General features: G+C 39.5%; 3 protein-coding genes across 3 annotated transcripts; all 3 read left to right on the forward strand.

The window, feature by feature from the left end:
* The first annotated feature begins 411 nt into the window (after window positions 1-411).
* LOC121729709 (alpha-1,2-mannosyltransferase ALG9) lies at window positions 412-10,265 on the forward strand. Its single transcript, XM_042118309.1, has 9 exons — window positions 412-575; window positions 791-957; window positions 1,213-1,399; window positions 3,170-3,369; window positions 3,912-4,189; window positions 4,895-5,049; window positions 5,400-5,584; window positions 6,140-6,385; window positions 9,824-10,265. Exons 1-9 carry the CDS (start codon window positions 475-477, stop codon window positions 10,108-10,110), a joined length of 1,806 nt encoding a protein of 601 aa, XP_041974243.1. The 5' UTR covers window positions 412-474; the 3' UTR covers window positions 10,111-10,265.
* Window positions 10,266-12,340: 2,075 nt separating this feature from the next.
* LOC121729443 (tubulin beta chain-like) lies at window positions 12,341-14,215 on the forward strand. The gene is made up of 2 exons (XM_042117960.1): window positions 12,341-12,481; window positions 12,869-14,215. The coding sequence occupies exons 1-2, from the start codon at window positions 12,425-12,427 to the stop codon at window positions 14,141-14,143; spliced, it is 1,332 nt and encodes a 443-aa protein (XP_041973894.1). The 5' UTR covers window positions 12,341-12,424; the 3' UTR covers window positions 14,144-14,215.
* A 281-nt stretch (window positions 14,216-14,496) lies between these two features.
* Window positions 14,497-16,515, forward strand: LOC121729424 (tubulin beta chain-like). The gene is made up of 2 exons (XM_042117941.1): window positions 14,497-14,694; window positions 15,162-16,515. Exons 1-2 carry the CDS (start codon window positions 14,638-14,640, stop codon window positions 16,437-16,439), a joined length of 1,335 nt encoding a protein of 444 aa, XP_041973875.1. The 5' UTR covers window positions 14,497-14,637; the 3' UTR covers window positions 16,440-16,515.
* Window positions 16,516-18,485: the final 1,970 nt, after the last annotated feature.

Consider the following 18,485-nt stretch of genomic DNA (forward strand, 5'->3'; position numbering starts at 1 on the left):
TGTAATATTGGTAGGATATTAACCATTAAATATTCGTTATCGTGCACAAGTGTGGGAAAGTGATATAGTAACCAGAAACGTGCTCTTTTGTGTTCCCAAAACTCCATCAAAAGTTTCAGTAAAGCGTCCTACCACTTTACTGAATCGACCGACTTGACTTCTTGACTGTATTGACTTTATACTTAGACTTTGACTAGACTTTGGACCTGACTGACCTGACGATAATATATAAAAAATTGTATTAAAGAATATTGTTTTCCCGCCATAATATTATACTCGAAACTGGCCATGGTTATAGCCGAAGTGCCATTATATCAAAAAAAAAAAAAACGTCGTTGACGTTGAATGTCAATGTCAAAATTTTTAGTCAGAAATTGTTATTTTCATTATTTAGGCATTTTTTAAGGTTTATTTATGTATTTATGAACAAACTCTATTATTATTTATGAATAAATATTGATATAAAACTAAAGAATGCCACTTACCGCACGACAAAGAAGTATTCACAATAAAAATGGAGCTAGAAGATCGTCGAGTTTCAGCAAAGGCAACCGAGGTCGAAAATCCAGCAAAGGGTAAACTAAGCATAAACACTAATACTAGTTGTGTTTGAATCGCTGTTGTAATAGTAGCCGCTTTATTGCTTTATTGTGTCCAAGTTGCTGCTGTATTCTTAATTTGCTTAGTCAACTTAACCTTGTGGTAAATATTTTGATTTTATTTTCTTGGTACCTATATTCTTTCGTTAATTTTAGTCTAAAATAATAGTGTTTAAGTAATACATTTTCAGAGAGTTTCTATTCCCGAGTGCTCCATCAGACTTGAGGAGTATAGCTTACCCTGGTGGAGCTGTGGCACTGACTCTAATACTAGCAGCTCGGCTTACTGCAGCTTACTGGGGTCAAATCTCCGACTGTGATGAAACATACAACTACTGGGAACCCTTGCATTATCTAGGTAACAAAGAATTCTAATATTAGAATTGGCTGGCTTAAAAAATGATTAGAAAATAGAGTTAGCTTCAATAATCTTTTATTGAAAACTATTTGTTCATACTTTAGTTATATAAGCTCTGACAAGAGTAGCCCATGGCAAAAGACTCCATATTGTTGCATTGATTGGCGATAATAGCAACATGTAGTACCACAAGCATAAAGTAAATATTTTTACTCAGGAAGTATTTAGGAAGCTAACTTTTCTTTATGTTTACAGTGTATGGTAATGGCCTACAAACATGGGAGTACAGCCCTAAATATGCACTTCGATCATATTTACCTCTGTGGCTGTTTGCTGTGCCGGCCAAAATGCTGTCACTTATTATGTCTCCTGTATCAGTTTTCTATACGCTCAGATCTATTCTTGCTGTGCTGACATCATGTGCAGAACTTATGTTTTATAAGTAAGTATTTTGTTGTATAATAAACTTTTATTATGAAGCTGTAAAGAAAGCTTTTCAATCTTCGTTGTTTACTGACTTAAAGTGTTTGTGCACTACACGGAATTTTACCGTCCGGCGTTCATAACTTTCACATTTGCCATATCAAAATGTAAAAAATCGGAACGCTGGACGGTAAAATTCCGTGTAGTGCACAAACACCCTTAGAAAATTTCAATACTTGTTCTTAAAACGATGCTTTGAAAAGTCTAGGCTTGTGTCAATAACAGATCTTATTTTAGATCTAGTCTGTTTTTATTATCAAAACTAGCTGTCCCAGTGAACTTAGTGTCACTTTAAAACCTTCCCTGGAGTTCTATGAATATTTTAAGACTAAAATAAGCCCAATCCGTTCAGCCGTTTTCGAGTTTTGTATTTTGAATTGTTTGTATCACACAAACCTCTCTATATAATAATAAAAAGTGTACATAATATAATGATTTTTATTGACTACAGTAATTAATTTTTTAATATATTTTAGGCTGTATGTTATATTATTACAAATGAAGACATAGCATTTGCTTCTTTATTTTTAACTGTAATAATTATTGTAAGATGCTAAAAGAGAAAGCCGTGAGTTAACAATTATTGAGTTTGTGGTGTGGTTACCTGAGAGTTGTATAAAATAGCAAAGTTTTAAATGCATGATACCCAATGCGTTGCTATATTGAAATTATTATACTATCTACAAGTGTTGCAATTAGTAGTACTAGTAAAGGTACGCTTATACGGGCAACTAAAATTGCTCCACTCCAGTCAATTCTCATCAACTTTGACGTCACGACTACATCAAGCAATTTTCGGCAACAAGCAGCAAAGTTGCGCAATACATCACAATACAATTGAGCGATATGGCGCAACTTCATCAACTAGTTACTAGGCAAACTGTCATACACAAGTCCATTAGATATTCGTCAATTCGTATCGGCAACATTGAGCGATATGAAATTGAGCAATATCGGCGAAATAATTGCCGCAATTTATTGAAATTGCTCCATATTGCTCCACTAATTGCTCCAGATCGGTCCATTCGTGTCGCCGGGCAATTATTGCCAATTGTTGCCCATGTAAGCGCTTCTTAAGAATAATGTGACAATTCTAAAAGATTAGTAGTAGAGGAAAAACCTGTCTGTTGAGCAAAAACATGGTTCTGTCACACAACCCATTGTATGAATCAATAAATCTTCATTTGAACATAAGGCTGTAGGGAGCAGACCTGCCTGTTTAGAAGTTCCCATATTATGTTGTTCTAACAAAAGTTTTTTTTTCTACATTTCCTCAGTCCTCTTATCTCCTTTATAAATCATCATGTACGTTATTCTGTTCCTTATAATTTCTACATATAAGTGCATGTCAGGACATTTTATGATTGGAAAATGTGGTCAGTCCCACCTTTATAATTTGACTCTTACTCTTATGCCCGTTGCAGACGATGCGCAGTAGCTTGCGCAAGTACTAATACTAAGCATATATTTTCATCGTGTGAACGCATTTTGCTTAGTGAAAGTGCGATACGTTTGAACGCTGGCGCAAGTACCTGCGCAAGTACTCGCGCAAGCTACTGTGCATCGTCTGCAACGGGCATTATGCCTTGGGGGGCGTCCATTACTTGCGTAAGGCATTTTGGGGGATTTTTCGACCCTCTCTCCTCCCTAAGTGAGATTTGGAAAGATTAAGCTTGACCTCCTCCCCCCCTAGAAAACCTCAAGTAATTAATGGACTTGGCAATTCTAGAGCGGTATGTCACGAGTTTGGAGTCCACGTCGGTCGGGTGTGGCTGGCGCTCGTACTGCCTGCTGCCGGCTGCTTTGCGTCTACCGCGGCGATGCTGCCGTCGGCGTGGAGCAGCGCGTTGGTGACTGCGGCTCTGGCCTGCTGGTGGCGTCGCCGATACCCCAGCGCTATACTGTTGGTGGCCGCCACGTCTATACTGAGTGAGTATTTTTTTTTAACCTTAACCTAACCTTTGTTGCAGAGCGGTACGTCACGAGTTTGGAATCCACGTCGGTCGGGTATGGCTGGCTCTGGTACTGCCTGCACTATATTATATACTATATACTGTTGGTGGCTGCCAAGTGCCACGTCTATAAGTACTGAGTGAGTATATAAGTCTTGTTTTGTCGATTTTAACTCGTCTGTACCTACTAAATTCATATTTTAATAATAATCCATCCTTACTGCTATATTAAATGCAAAAGTATGTCGGTTTGTCTATTACCTTTTCATGCTTGCCAACTTAAATAGATATATTTATAAAGCGTATAGTTGTTTTTGGTAAAAATGTACGATTACTTGGCATTGTAAATGGGAGTGTTGGTCTGTCATGCTAAAATTTACAAATGAAATTAGGTATGTTGTAAGTTGATACTTGGAGTCTTAGAACAAACATAAAACAATGTACAGTTCTTGTGTGATAAACGAATTGCCGCTCACCAAAGTCGCACTCTCTAATAACAGTTTTAATAACTCATTTTAGGTTGGCCATTCACAGCACTATTGGGTGTACCCATAGCATTAGACATGTTGGTGCTGAAACGCCAGATCTTCGAATTCATCAAGTGGTCGGCCATAGCTCTAGTCATATTCCTGGTGCCAACTGTGATAGTGGACTCATGGCATTACGGTAGACTGGTCGTGACTCCGTGGAACATTATATCGTACAACATATTCACTGAACATGGACCGGACTTGTATGGGGTTGAGCCGTGGACATATTACTTTGTGAATGGATTTTTGAACTTCAATATTGTTTGGGTGAGAACAGATTCAGTTTATAGCATGCTATGATCTGCAATACAAAGGTTGTCACAGAATTTCAAAGTTGTCATTGATTGTAATGAGTGAATCGCGTTATTTTTTGCTTGTTTCATTTCTATTTTTTTTCTACTGGTGTCATATTATAATATTAGGTATACTTTTTTATTATATTCGTGTAACCAGCTTTAAACAGATTTCAACTGTAGCTGCTGCCTATAAATGTGCCTCTCATCTGTGTACTCCCATCCGGGTGCCGCTTGGGGATTGATGGGTTAACCCATCAATCCCCAAGCGGCACCCGGCTGTCACATAACAATTGAAAATCTATTGTGTCTGCGATATCCACAATCGAGGTATTAGGCTGCCTTTCCACCAGAGCTGAGCGGAGCTATGTTGCGAGGAATGTGTTTTTGAAAACCAATAGAATCGCTTTATTGACATGACTTTGCCATGACATCGCTTAGCGCGGCGATGCTATTGGTTCTGAAAAACACATTCCTCGCAACACAGCTCTGCTCAGCTCTGGTGGAAACGCAGCCTTAGTATCTAAACACACTAGGCTGAAAATACGCGGCCAAAGTTCCGCATGATTACGTCAGCAATGTCCAAGTTCCAACGCATACAATATAACGCGACGTAATTTCGGCATGGTGTGTCATCGGTAATAATAATAATAATAATATCGCTATCTTGCTCGCACAGGTGCTGTCTCTATCCTGCCCGCTGCTGCTGGCGGCGTGCGGCGCGGTCGCCCGCTCGACTGTTCGCGCGTCCTTCTGCGCTCCATATTGGCTGAGCTTGATGCCGCTAGCTCTGTGGCTGCTGGTGTTTATGGTTCAACCTCATAAGGAAGAGAGGTGGAGATAGCTTATTACTGTTCTTTTATTATTACAATATTGTTGTATGTATGCCATAGAAAGGCAGAGAAAAATAATTCATTCTTTTGGATTCAATTTTGTACCTATCATTAACTGTTAAGCAAAAGTGATCCAGTTAAGCTGGTCCATTCGTGTCGAACAAAACGAGTCCACCTCTTCTAGAAATACAAACATACATTTTGTCTAGTTAAAAAACTGAGCAATATCTTATTATTATGTTTTAAAAGCTTGTTTTAGAAATAATTATTAAACTTCTCGGTTCTGGAACACATCAAAATATAACAATCAAATTATTTTTTACATTATCTAATTCAAATTATCATTTCCAGATTCCTATACCCAGTATACAGCGCGATAGTGTTAGCGGGCGCGGTGTCGTTAGATTGCGTACAGAAACTGACGTTCGCGCTCGGCACCGAACTGCTCGGCTGGCGGAGGGAGCGAGAGAGGAGACACTATCTCGCTTACACCGGCCCGCTGGTCGTTGTGTGCGTGCTGTTGGCTGGAGTTGGCGGTGAGTACATGTCATAGATTAGAGAGAGATAGCAAGAGGTGTGAGACCGTGGAGGAAGCGAGAGAGAAGACACTATGTGGCGACTGGCTTACACCGGCCCGCTGGTCGTTGTGTGCGTGCTGTTGGCTGGAATTGGCAGTGAGTAGAGATAGCGAGATAGCAAGATGTGTGAGACGGTGGAGGAAGCGAGAGAGGAGACACTATCTGGCTTACACCGGCCCGCCGGTCGTTGTGCGCATGCTGTTGGCTGGAATTGGCAGTGAGTAGAGATAGCGTTTTTTTTTTAATTTATCACTCAAGATTTTACACACTACTGCCAAAATGGCAAGCCTTTTTTGCATCCATTTGAGTTTTTAAAGACTGGGTAAACGGTGGCTCGATGCCCTATCAACTGATATAATTAAGTAATAAGTATCATAAACTTTACAATACAGTGCTGTTTTATGATTTATTGGGTTCGATTTTTAGATTTTTAAAGACGAGTGTCGTTAGATTCGTCTTGATTCTGATACACAAACATAATTTTTATGACACTTATCATTTATGTAATTTCAGGTTTGTCGCGCATAGCGGCGTTGTATCAGAACTACCACGGGCCCATGACGATGCTCCGCCCACTGAGCGATGACGTGACCAATGACCACGTGATCAACGACCACGCTGGTGACCACGTGATCGTGTGCTACGGCAAGGAATGGTATCGCTCCCCGTCTCACTTCCACCTACAGCATGGCCGCATACGTTTCGTGAGAAGCGAGTTTGATGGACAGCTACCCGCGCCGTACGATGAGCAACATAATGGTGGGTCAATAATTCATAAATCATACATATTATAAAATAAAGTCGCTTTTTTTTCCCTCATGTCCCTTTGTTCCCTTTAATCTTTAAAACTACGCAACGGATTTTGATGATTCTTTCAGGGTTAGATATCCCATTTATCGAGGAAGGCTATAGGCTATATTTTATCACGCTAAGACTAATAGGAGCGAAGAAATAGAGAAAAATGGGGAAAAAACGGGGAAAATTATTGGAAAGGGCTAACTTGAACGTGCTAATCTCAGGAACTACTGGTCCGATTTGAAAAATTCTTTCAGTGTTAGCCCATTTATTGAGGAAGGCTATAGGCTATATTTTATCACGCTAAGACTAATAGGAGAATGTGGAAAAAACGGGGGAAATTATTTGAAAGGGCTTATCTCGCGAACTACTGGAGCAATTTTTATGTTATTTGGCACAGATAAGAAGTAGACCACGTGAAGGATCATAGGCTATCGATTTTAATCATGTTTTCAGTGGCTATATATTTTATACCCGTGCGACGCCGGGGCGGTTCGCTAGTAATATTATAAATGCGAAAATTTCTGATTGTCTGTCTATTACCTCTTTTGCTTTTGCTGAAATTTGGTATAGAGATACATACTTTGAGTCCCGGGAAAGGCCATAGGATATTTTTTATCCCGGAAAATTGTATGGATCCCCCGCGATAAACTTCGTATCACCTCCCTCCTAATATAAACTTTCCCTGCTCTTCCACGAATATTTCAAGACTAAAATTAGCCAAATCGGATTAGCCGTTTTCGAGTTATTATATACAATTAAATATAATAAAATTTTGAGCCACTCCTGTTTAGATGTGGCAGTTGACAAATTTTACGAAAAACTTTATGAACTTATTGAAATATACGTTCCTAATAAACTTATTAATCCTAGTTGCTGCTTTCCTCCGTGGAATTCCTCCAATTCATGTTTAAAAAAGATCCTAAAAGAAAAAAATTAATATAAAAAAAAATTCCACAACTACAAAAATATATCGGATTATGATACTTTTAGTTTGCTACGCAAAAGAGCTAAAATTGTGGAACAAAGTTGCTATGAAAAATATATTAATAACATTGAAACTACAATAAATTCAGATCCCAAGCAGTTTTGGTCCTATATCAAATCGAACAGAAAAGGTACAAACTCTCTCCCTTCATCTATGTACTTTGATGGGGTAAAAGGTGAAACAGGACATCAAATCTCCAACCTTTTTGCATCTTACTTTAAGTCAGTTTTTCTTCCACCGTCTAATTCTACTCAACCAATAAGTGAAAACTTATCTGCCTCAGATCTACTCTCGGCTATTAGTGACATTGAAATTACTGCAGACATGATACTTAAAGAAATAAAATCTCTCGATCTATCTAAAGGTTCGGTTCCTGACCGAATTGTACCTCTATTTATATTAAACTGTGCTACCAATCTAACAACACCACTGCATTTACTTTATACGCGATCCATTTCCGAGGGCATCGTTCCGAAGATCTGGAAATCAGCGTTTATTTCTCCAATATATAAAAGTAGTAACAAAAGTGATATTAAGAACTATAGACCTATATCTAAACTGTGTGTATTTGCAAAGATTTTAGAAAAAATAGTTTTTAACCAAGCTTACACATCACTTGCCTAATGGTTTATACCGGAACAACATGGGTTTATAAGAAAACGTGCCACAACATCCAACCTGATAACATTTACGGACTTCCTTGCGGCCAATATGGAATTAGGGGGTCAAGTGGACGCTATCTTTACTGATTTTAGTAAAGCGTTCGACCGTATCGACCATAGTTTGTTACTGCAAAAAATTTGGGCTGCGGGAATCCACGGAAACTTGTTTCGCTGGTTCTCATCGTACATCCAAAACCGCTATCAGGTTGTTGTTCTTCAAGGGTATTTTTTTTTTTTTTTTTTTTTTTTATTATAAAATTGGGGCCGTCTATAGACTGTTCGTCCATATCCTTTTTTTGTTATTTTATTATTTAGATTTTTCGCACCAAGGATAATTGAAATAATATTATGAATTTTAATTAATTGTGGTCCATCACGCCATGGACACTTTTTTTTTTTTTTTTTTTTTTTTTTTTAATATATATGTGTGTATATGTATATTTAATAGAATAGAGTATAATATGTTATACATATAATAAATAAATATATACATTTATTGTTTTATAAATTGCATAATAATAATATTAATGTTTTGAACGGTGAGGTCCCAGTCGGTGTGGCGGCCAGTAGATCCGACATTTTCCGATTTCCTTAGATTTTATGCTGCTCCACCCTTTGCCTTTAGATGTTGTGACATTGGCTTGGTGGAGAGGGGTCACTCAAGCTGGGTGGAGTTTCTAGGTTGTTAAAAAGACATCGTTCTGTGTCGAATCTACCCGCCATGTGGCTTAGGACTTTATCGTTCCTGTCTTTTATAGCCATTTTTATATTATAATCTCTTATGTGTTCGGTTGACACCTCCGTGGCTCTTTTTATGAAGCTTGCCACAGCGTCTCCATCAGTGTCAGTGTAATAGACACAGGTGTTAGTGTGCCGGGATATGGCTACAACTGCATGAGGAACGCTGTCATGGATTGCCAGCTTTCGGGACTTGGTCTGTATGATGATCACCGAGGGACTCGTTAATCCCTGAGCTTCATGGATTGTGAGGACGCGAGAGTCCGTTCCCGATCCATAGCCTGTATTAGTGAGGGCTGCTTTCTCCTCTTGTGTGTGGACAAGATACAGGGTATTTAGATTGGTTTTAGGTATTCTCGCTCCTGAATACTTCATTAGCTTTAGGGACCGCACTATTTCCTTCGATGAATAGATGTTATTATAGACCATGCTTAAGGCGTATGCCACATCCATAGGGCTCCTGTGTGTGCAAGACAACTCCTGGGTGATGCTGGTTACCAGGTTTGGACGAGTGTAATTAAGTTTAAAGAGGTTTTCACGCTCTATAAACGGGAGTTGGTTAATATCTCCAATGAGGATAACTAACTCATCTGGAGGGTCCGTTTCTACGCAGGAAGACGGTGTATCCAGTGCGCCGTTCTAACCACTGGACTTGGGGGACGCATGGTCTAGACGCTAGCTACCATACCGTGAGGTACACTATCATCCGACGCCCCCTAGGATCAAATTATCGTTCTTCAAGGGTATGAATCTTCGTGGTATCGTACACCCTCGGGTGTACCTCAGGGGTCCCTTTTGGGTCCTTTATTATTCAACTATAACTTTATTTCCAAATAAAATAAAATAATAAAATACTAACAAAATTTAAAATAACTGGCCATATAGCGTATGTTAACGAGACATTAACAATTTTTAACTCTGTCTTGATTTTAAATTACTTATGCATAACATGTTTACTAGTAACTAGACATTAAATATATCAATCTTTGTCTGATTTCAAATATTTATTTCCAGCTACCCGCATGATACACCCGCATTTCAATGACATGAACAAAGGCGACAACCGGACGCTACTCAAGCCATCCGAGTGTCACTACCTCGTTGACTCGGACTTAGGAAGTCCTACCAAACTTGAACCGTCCTACCACAAAGATCCTACCTGGGAAGTGATAAATACTGTACCTATACTAGACGCGGCGAAGTCACATAAGATTTTCCGAGCGTTCTACGTCCCGTTGCTGTCTAGTAAACATTTAGTCTATGGTAACATGTATTTGTTGAAGAATAAGGCGCTCGCGTAGTCTTGATAGAAGCACAGTTACTAGAGTTTGGTCACTGAACACGTAGAATTATTATTATTATCGTAATTAGCTATTGAGCTACCGCTACTTGTGTCTCACTCAATATAGTTATCTCGTTTCCACAAGTCTATATATATATAAAACTCAAAGGTGACTGACTGACATGGTGATCTATCAACGCATAGCCCAAACCACTGGACCTATCGGGCAGAAATTTTGCATGCAGGTAGATGTTATGACGAAGGCATCCGCTAAGAAATGATTTTGATCAATTCCAACCCCAAGGGGTTAATTAGGGGATGAAAGTTTGTATATAATAATACTTCTTAATAGGCAAAAGCTCCTATGCGATACAATGCGATAGCCATATTTTTGCACATGAATGAAAGTGACAAATCGTAATAGGTCAAATGCTGAAATTCTGCGTGTTTGGTAACATACTAATATTATGACCATATTATGCAAAGTATAGTACATTTCTTGACCTAAAAAATGCATATCAACTCTCAAAAACATTGTGAAAATAAGCCTGCAATATGGGCTTACTAACGGCTCTGCTTGGCTGGCTACTAGTCGAATATATCTCGTAATTTTTGTGCATTCTTTTAGACAGGTACTGTTAGTAAAGTATGTAGAGAGAATAATTTAAAACGCAGTTATCAAGCTCAACATTTTAGGTATTTAAATGAAATAGTGCAATACAATTTGAATTTCACAAGTAAGACTTATACCGATAACTTAAATAAATAAATAATTATAAATATTAAATAATTAATACAGTCCCAGAGCAAATAGTTCTGCTTTAAGATAATTCAAGCAATATAAAGTACAAGATAATCATAGTGTAGACTTTAGAGATAAGAAAATGTACTTAAAACGAATGATTATATACAAACAATTTTCATAGAAAAAAAACGGCATCTTTTTTACTAAGTTAGTTTATTCACTAAAAAAATGCTTCATTTTTCAATTTGGCAATGTTTCATTTAGGTTGGGTTGCACCAGAGGCGTGGTTAAAGTTAAAGTTATGGTTATAGGTAAGGCTAAATTTAACTTTAACTTTAAGTTTAACCTTAACTTTGACCGGAGAAATTGACAGATGACAGCTGGTCCAACAAGGCTATAAATGAACGTGGGCGGGGGCGCTGCTAGTAAAGGACAACTGTCAAAAATGGCGTTTTTGTATGATGACAGCGTTAGTTATTTTTTGCCACGTGCATTTAAAACCTTGTCGAGCTCTATGGTAATGGTTAAATATGGCGTCTTGATGGCGTCCATATTTAACTTTAACCAAAGATTTGACATTTTGTTATAGTTAAAGTTAGTTGGTGCAACCCAACCTTATAGTATCCAAAAGTGTTTCATGCGTTTGTGACCACTTTGAGCGAAATAAAAGAGGGAAATGAACAAAAAAAATAGTCTGATATTGATGGCTGTTCAAAATTCTGGCATTCTGCTTATGACATTATAATTTTTAGTCTTCATTTTTGATAAAATATTATCATACAAGCATAAGTTAGTAATATTGTTGCGTCTGCGCAATGAATTTAGGAAAAAAGTTTATCATCGTCCTAAGATTTTTGTAAGGTGAACTAGTCATAGTTTTAGATTAATAGATAAATAAATTAAGATTTTTAAATATTATCTTCTCAGTTTTTGTTCTAATATTTGAATTAAAGTAGATAGCCGAGGTTTTATATATATGTAAATTATAATTTTTATCTAATATCTTATACAAGATGTTAGTGTAAACACAGTTAACCTTGAAACCATCAAATGAGCCCTTCAAAATGAACAACTTTTCCTATGGCTGGGCTCATTTGTTGGTTTCAAGGATAACGGTGTTTACACTAACACACTGTATAATTATTAATTATGTAATAAACGTTATAATATTTTCTTTTATATTTTAAATTACTGTGTTTTTTCAATGTGAATGATGGAATTTTGTCAACGATAATAATGTAAAATATTCATGAGTTTATTAGGCATAAGACCACCAAAGAGAAAAGTGTTTTGCATTTTTGTAATTTTTAATGATTACAATGTTTTGAATATATAATTGTTTTATTTTTCTCTATTTATTGTAAAGCTACCTTTTGTGCCCATTTACGTGTGATGTAAAAAAAGAATAAAATTTTTTTTTGTACTTATGCAGAATGAGCCAACCTGATTTTAAAAATGATTTCATTAATTTTTGTTTTCTTAGTTCGTAAGTCGTTTAGCTTTATGTAATTTTTTGTTTATTTGTTTTGTGTATCGTTGTAACATTTATTTTATTTTATTTAATAAATTCTCAGTAATAAACTGCACAATGAGGGAAATAGTCCACGTTCAGGTCGGAAGATGCGGGAATCAAATAGGCGCAAAGGTAAGTCTAATCTCACTATAGTAGACTTAGGTATACTAGATAATTTGGATATGTAGGGTTTATAAAGTTATGCAGTTGAATAAAATTTTGTTTAAGATTTCGCATTTTTCATCCACGTATATGATAAAAACCTAGCCTAAAAATTGTATGCTGTATTCTCTTTAAACAATGATGTAAATAATTTTTTAAGAGTACTTTTTGGGGTATTATTGTACTTTATTTTCTGTTCTTACCAAGTGAAATGAATCCGCCGAAAACTGTGTATTCTGTTCTATCTAGGTAAAAACCGCGTGTAAAACTATTCCAACAGTTTTTGCGCGAGTCAAATACGAATAGTACGTTTACTACGACCACACTATACCTCATATATTCTCAAACTTTTTCCAGTTCTGGGAGGTGATATCGGACGAGCACGGCATCGGCCCCGACGGCCGCTACTCCGGCGACAGCGACCTCCAGCTGGAGAGGATCAACGTCTACTACAACGAGGGCGCGGCCGGAAAATACGTGCCGAGGGCCACACTCGTCGACCTCGAACCCACGACCATGGACTCTCTCCGAGCCGGACCGTACGGCGAATTATTCCGGCCGGACAACATCGTTTACGGAGCAACCGGCGCAGGCAACAACTGGGCTAAAGGATACTACACGGAAGGTGCAGATTTGCTCGAACCGGCTCTAGATGTGATCAGGCGCGAAGCTGAAGGCTGTGACTGTCTTCAAGGATTCCAATTTATACACTCCCTCGGTGGTGGCACCGGCTCGGGCTTGGGGACGCTGCTCCTCAACCATATCCGAGAGGAGTACGCGGATAGGATCATTCTCACGTTCTCAGTGATACCCAGTCCCAAAGTATCTGACACCGTAGTAGAGCCTTACAACGCGACGCTGGCAGTTAACCAGCTACTCGAGAATTCTGATCAGAGCTTCTGTATAGACAACGAAGCGTTATACGACATCTGCTTCCGAACTCTCAAGCTGAAGACACCGACGTACGGGGATCTGAACCATCTAGTGTCATCTGCTATGTCAGGAGTCACAACTTGCTTGCGGTTTCCTGGACAACTAAACGCTGATTTACGGAAGCTAGCAGTGAATATGGTGCCGTACCCTCGTCTCCATTTCTTCATGCCTGGCTTCGCGCCGCTTACATCGAGAGGCAGTCAGCCTTACCAGGCTCTTACGGTCCCAGAGCTGACTCAGCAGATGTTCGACGCGAAGAACATGATGGCTGCCTGCGATCCTCGGCACGGCAGATACTTAACCGTAGCAGCGGTTTTCAGAGGACGAATGTCAATGAAGGAAGTCGATGAGCAAATGCTGAACGTCCAGAATAAGAATAAGGATTATTTCGTCAAATGGATACCCAACAACGTCAAGACAGCGGTCTGCGATATCCCTCCAAGGGGTTTGAAGATGTCTGCCATCTTTCTCGGGAATACCACGGCCATTCAGGAGATTTTCAAGCGGATAGCGGAACAGTTCGCGTCCATGTTTCGAAGGAAGGCCTTCGTGCATTGGTATACTGGGGAAGGGATGGATGAGAGCGATTTTTCAGAGGCAGACAATAATATCAGCGACCTGATATCGGAGTACCAGCAGTACCAAGACGCGACGACCGATGATAATGAGTTAGAAGAGGAAGAAGTCGTAGAGGAATGATTTTTGTATTGTTTTGTGAATGTATTATGTATAGTAAATTATTAATGGAAGTAAATGGAAATAATAATATTAATATCAAAAAGCCGACTTGTTTTAAAGCTCTAGTAAGCAGAAATTAGGTTAGGCTTAAATAAAAGTCCAGGTTTTATGGACTTCATAAATCATCTATAATGCAAAAAACGGTCAGCTGCATAGGTATAATAATAAAGTGTGCCATCAGGCGATTTGTGTGCTTATTGGCACAGTCATCAAAAAAGTTAAGACATCCAACCTCTTTATATTTTTGACATCCGTTTTGAATAAATTCGAAGATCGAATATTTTCAAATATTTTTTTATTGGAAAATTGTCTTTTGGACATTCTGAAAAATTTTCTCGTACGATGCACATGCAATAGAGTTTTTTTTGTATTTTTTCTTATTTTAGAGATAAGCTTATTCAAAATTAAATTCTAAAGTCTCGTCTATTTTGGGTCTAAATTCTTTGTGCGTGAAAATGAGGGAAATCGTCCACATCCAGGCCGGCCAATGCGGAAACCAGATTGGGGCTAAGGTAACTAAACTTAATATCTATAGCCGCGTACTGATTGAGCAAGAAGCCTCGCACGGCTGCCTCGTGAGGCAAATCCTCGGTCGGTCAAGACGTGCCTTGCCCGAGGTCAACGTACGCGCTGCCTCGCCCGAGCGTGCCGCGGCTCGAGCCTCGTGAGGCTGCTCGCTTAATCAGTACGCGGCTTATAACTTAATATAGCTTTTTCCGTCACGGAAATCTAGGATAGTGGAATGTATCCAACCGTATGACGTATCCTTTAAATTTTTGCTGTTCACTGCTTAAAACAGCGTAAGTTTAGCCGATGTATATAAGTCCATACATTTAACCATGAAGGAAATACGTGCCAGTGACGGCAAATTATTGTAGCCAACACTTTTAAAACACTTTTTTACACAGGTCCTCAAAATTGCACTGAGAACCCATTCTAAACCCATCAGACACCGTCAGTAATAAGTCGTTTATTTCAGTTCTGGGAGGTGATCTCCGACGAGCATGGCATCGACGCGACCGGCACCCACAAGGGCAACTCCGAGCTGCAGCTGGAGCGTATCAACGTGTACTACAACGAGGCCTCCAGCGGCAAGTACGTGCCGAGAGCCATCCTCGTTGACCTTGAACCTGGCACCATGGACTCCGTGAGATCTGGGCCTTTCGGCGAAATATTCCGCCCGGACAACTTCGTTTTCGGCCAATCAGGCGCCGGGAACAACTGGGCGAAAGGACACTACACGGAAGGCGCGGAGCTTGTAGACTCGGTGCTGGACGTTGTTAGAAAGGAGGCGGAAGGCTGCGACTGCCTGCAGGGATTCCAGCTAACGCACTCGCTGGGCGGCGGGACCGGATCTGGTATGGGCACGCTGCTTATCTCCAAGATCAGGGAGGAGTACCCCGACAGGATTATGAACACGTTCTCCGTCGTGCCCAGCCCAAAGGTATCGGACACCGTCGTGGAGCCCTACAACGCCACCCTCTCGGTGCACCAGCTCGTCGAAAACACTGATGAGACGTACTGCATCGACAATGAGGCGCTCTACGACATTTGCTTCCGGACCCTGAAGCTAAACACTCCCACGTACGGTGATCTCAACCATCTGGTGTCAGCGACGATGTCCGGAGTTACCACCTGTCTGAGGTTCCCCGGGCAGCTGAACGCGGACTTGCGGAAGTTAGCCACCAACATGGTGCCCTTCCCGCGACTCCATTTCTTCATGCCCGGCTTCGCGCCACTCACGTCGCGTAGCAACCAGCAGTACCGAGCGCTGAGCGTCCCCGAGCTGACGCAGCAGATGTTCGATGCCAGAAACATGATGGCCGCCTGCGACCCGCGCCATGGCAGATATCTCACGGTCGCCGCCGTCTTCCGCGGCCGAATGTCCATGAAGGAGGTGGACGAGCAGATGCTCAACATCCAGAACAAGAACAGCTCGTACTTCGTCGAGTGGATCCCCAACAACGTAAAGACGGCGGTCTGCGATGTTCCCCCGCGGGGACTCAAGATGTCTGCCACGTTTATAGGCAACACGACGGCCATTCAGGAGCTGTTCAAGCGGATTTCAGAGCAGTTCTCGGCTATGTTCAGGCGGAAGGCTTTCCTCCACTGGTACACGGGTGAGGGCATGGACGAGATGGAGTTCACGGAGGCGGAGAGCAACGTCAACGACCTGATCTCGGAGTACCAGCAGTACCAGGACGCCACCGCTGATGATGAAGGGGATTTCGAAGACGAACAGCTAATAGAGGAGTAGTCTTGTCTGTCGTTTGTTAGTGTCCAGTGCAATATGTTTTGTGAAATCGTTTTATTAATAAATACCAAAAAATATTTGAAATGGTTTTACTACCGCGCTTAGCGGGGCCCCTAGACGATCATTTGTATTGTGCAATATCACGCTTCAATTTTATTGAACAGTTTATTTGACAATTAGATTAAAGGCGCGTGAGGCGCGTGTTGAATATAAAACAAAAAAATCAAAATGTAATAAATTATATTCCATCTACAAAAACAAATGTTTCCTATAATTGTAAATGAATAAAAATGAAAAGATGCTAAATGCTAACTTATTAATAAAAATTATAAATACTTATTAACTGTGAAATAGGAGTATAAATTATTGTTATGAAAACATTTGAAAAATGTCAGCATGAAACGGAACTTATGTCAATAGAGATTAACTCTGTTGAATCGAAATCAAATCGATAAAAAAGGGCAGCCATCTTAAATCGCCGGCACCACTGAAATGCCAGTACGAAATCGATAATTTCGATTGCAATTCCTTTACGATGTGATTCGATATTTTTAAACTATCGATTAATTTTTGTTAGGTAACTTCCCTACTGTTGTCAATTATAATGTGTCACGCATATCATCATAAAACACACAAACTATAGTGAATAAACTTCTTGGTGAAACCCGACGAATTTGACAGATATTGAAACCTGTCCGTTTCTTTGCAGTCGAACTACTGCGTAGCTAGCACGGGGTTTCCCAGTCGATTCTTCGGAAGAAAGTAATGGCAGTTTCTTTCCCATGTCTACATATCTTATTCCCGAGCATGGCACCACCCATCGACTTGAGTTTCAGTGGACAAAGACAAGAAACTCTTTCCATAGCAACCATCAAAGCAACGGCAATTTTTTTTGACATTTAGTGTCTTGGTTCTTTTTTTTTTTAATTATGGCACCTCGGCTATAAAACCATGGCCAGTGTCGAGTAAATGGCGGCAAATTCAAAAAATCGACGTGCAGCAACCCTATCTATAGCCGGAATTATAGTTTTGATCTACGAAATACGAAAAATAAAAACTAAGTAACTTTATTATTCGTAGTTTGTAGATCAAAACTATAATTCCGGCTATAGACAGGGTTGCTATACATCGATTTTTTTTAATTTGCTGCCATTTACTCGACACTAGCCATGGTTTTATAGCCAAGTGCCATCAGGCGCGGTCCGAAGGGGGGGGTCACAGGGGACATGACCACCCCCAAAATCTAAGGTAAAATTGAAAAATCTCAAAATCTTGCTAAATAATAAAAGGAAATATCTAGCTATCCCCTAGCCACCACTTCGTCCGACCTTAGACAGCTGCTGTGAACCCAGAAACGTCCGAGGGCGCAGATAAAAAACCCCCCCAAAATATCAGGCTGCGACCGCTCCTGAGTGCCATAATAAAAATAAAAAAAGAATCAAGAAACTAAATGTCATAAGCGGTTCGTCATGCTTGACTTATAGATTTTCAAAAGCGGAAGATATCGAGATACGAAAGAAACTTTTTCTCCAGTGTTTTTCCGGTAAAACTGTCAAAATTTAGTTTCTTTCGTTTGTCTACGTGCTTGTGCTAGCTATGCTGGTAGGTAGTTATGTCTATTGTGCCGGCACCATAAATCGAAAAATGTATACCTACAACAAGTAGTGATGTGCAATACTTATCATTTTCGATGTCGATAATTTATTTCTTAATTTATAATTTATATAAAGTATAAACTGATATCTAGTATTTGAATCCATAATTTTGTTAGTAAATATACAACGCTGGCAAAAACATTACATAAAAACAGCTTGAATAGTGAAGTGACATAATTCCCGATATTTGTAATTACTTATTACATTTCAAATACTTAATATTGATTTCATAGTTTCCACGGATTAAATAATTGAGTTGTTTAAACATATAATCTAATACAAATATAGATTTTCAATAGTAGATCGATATCCCATCCCCTTTACACGCATACAATTTCATCTAAATGTCGTAGCAGACAGACATATAGGAAAGCGTTTCTTTGTAATTTATTGT

The sequence above is a fragment of the Aricia agestis genome, chromosome 8 (genome assembly GCF_905147365.1).
Source record: "Aricia agestis chromosome 8, ilAriAges1.1, whole genome shotgun sequence".
Lineage (NCBI taxonomy): Eukaryota > Metazoa > Arthropoda > Insecta > Lepidoptera > Lycaenidae > Aricia > Aricia agestis.

Bases quoted from the DNA above. Each gene is read 5' to 3' on its own strand.
- LOC121729709 (XM_042118309.1), top strand. From the start codon at position 475: ATGCCACTTACCGCACGACAAAGAAGTATTCACAATAAAAATGGAGCT. The intron at 4,190-4,894 runs GTGAGAACAGAT...TTGCTCGCACAG, and splicing joins TGAACTTCAATATTGTTTGG to GTGCTGTCTCTATCCTGCCC. The intron at 6,386-9,823 runs GTGGGTCAATAA...ATTTATTTCCAG, and splicing joins GTACGATGAGCAACATAATG to CTACCCGCATGATACACCCG.
- LOC121729443 (XM_042117960.1), top strand. From the start codon at position 12,425: ATGAGGGAAATAGTCCACGTTCAGGTCGGAAGATGCGGGAATCAAATA. The intron at 12,482-12,868 runs GTAAGTCTAATC...AACTTTTTCCAG, and splicing joins GGAATCAAATAGGCGCAAAG to TTCTGGGAGGTGATATCGGA.
- LOC121729424 (XM_042117941.1), top strand. From the start codon at position 14,638: ATGAGGGAAATCGTCCACATCCAGGCCGGCCAATGCGGAAACCAGATT. The intron at 14,695-15,161 runs GTAACTAAACTT...CGTTTATTTCAG, and splicing joins GAAACCAGATTGGGGCTAAG to TTCTGGGAGGTGATCTCCGA.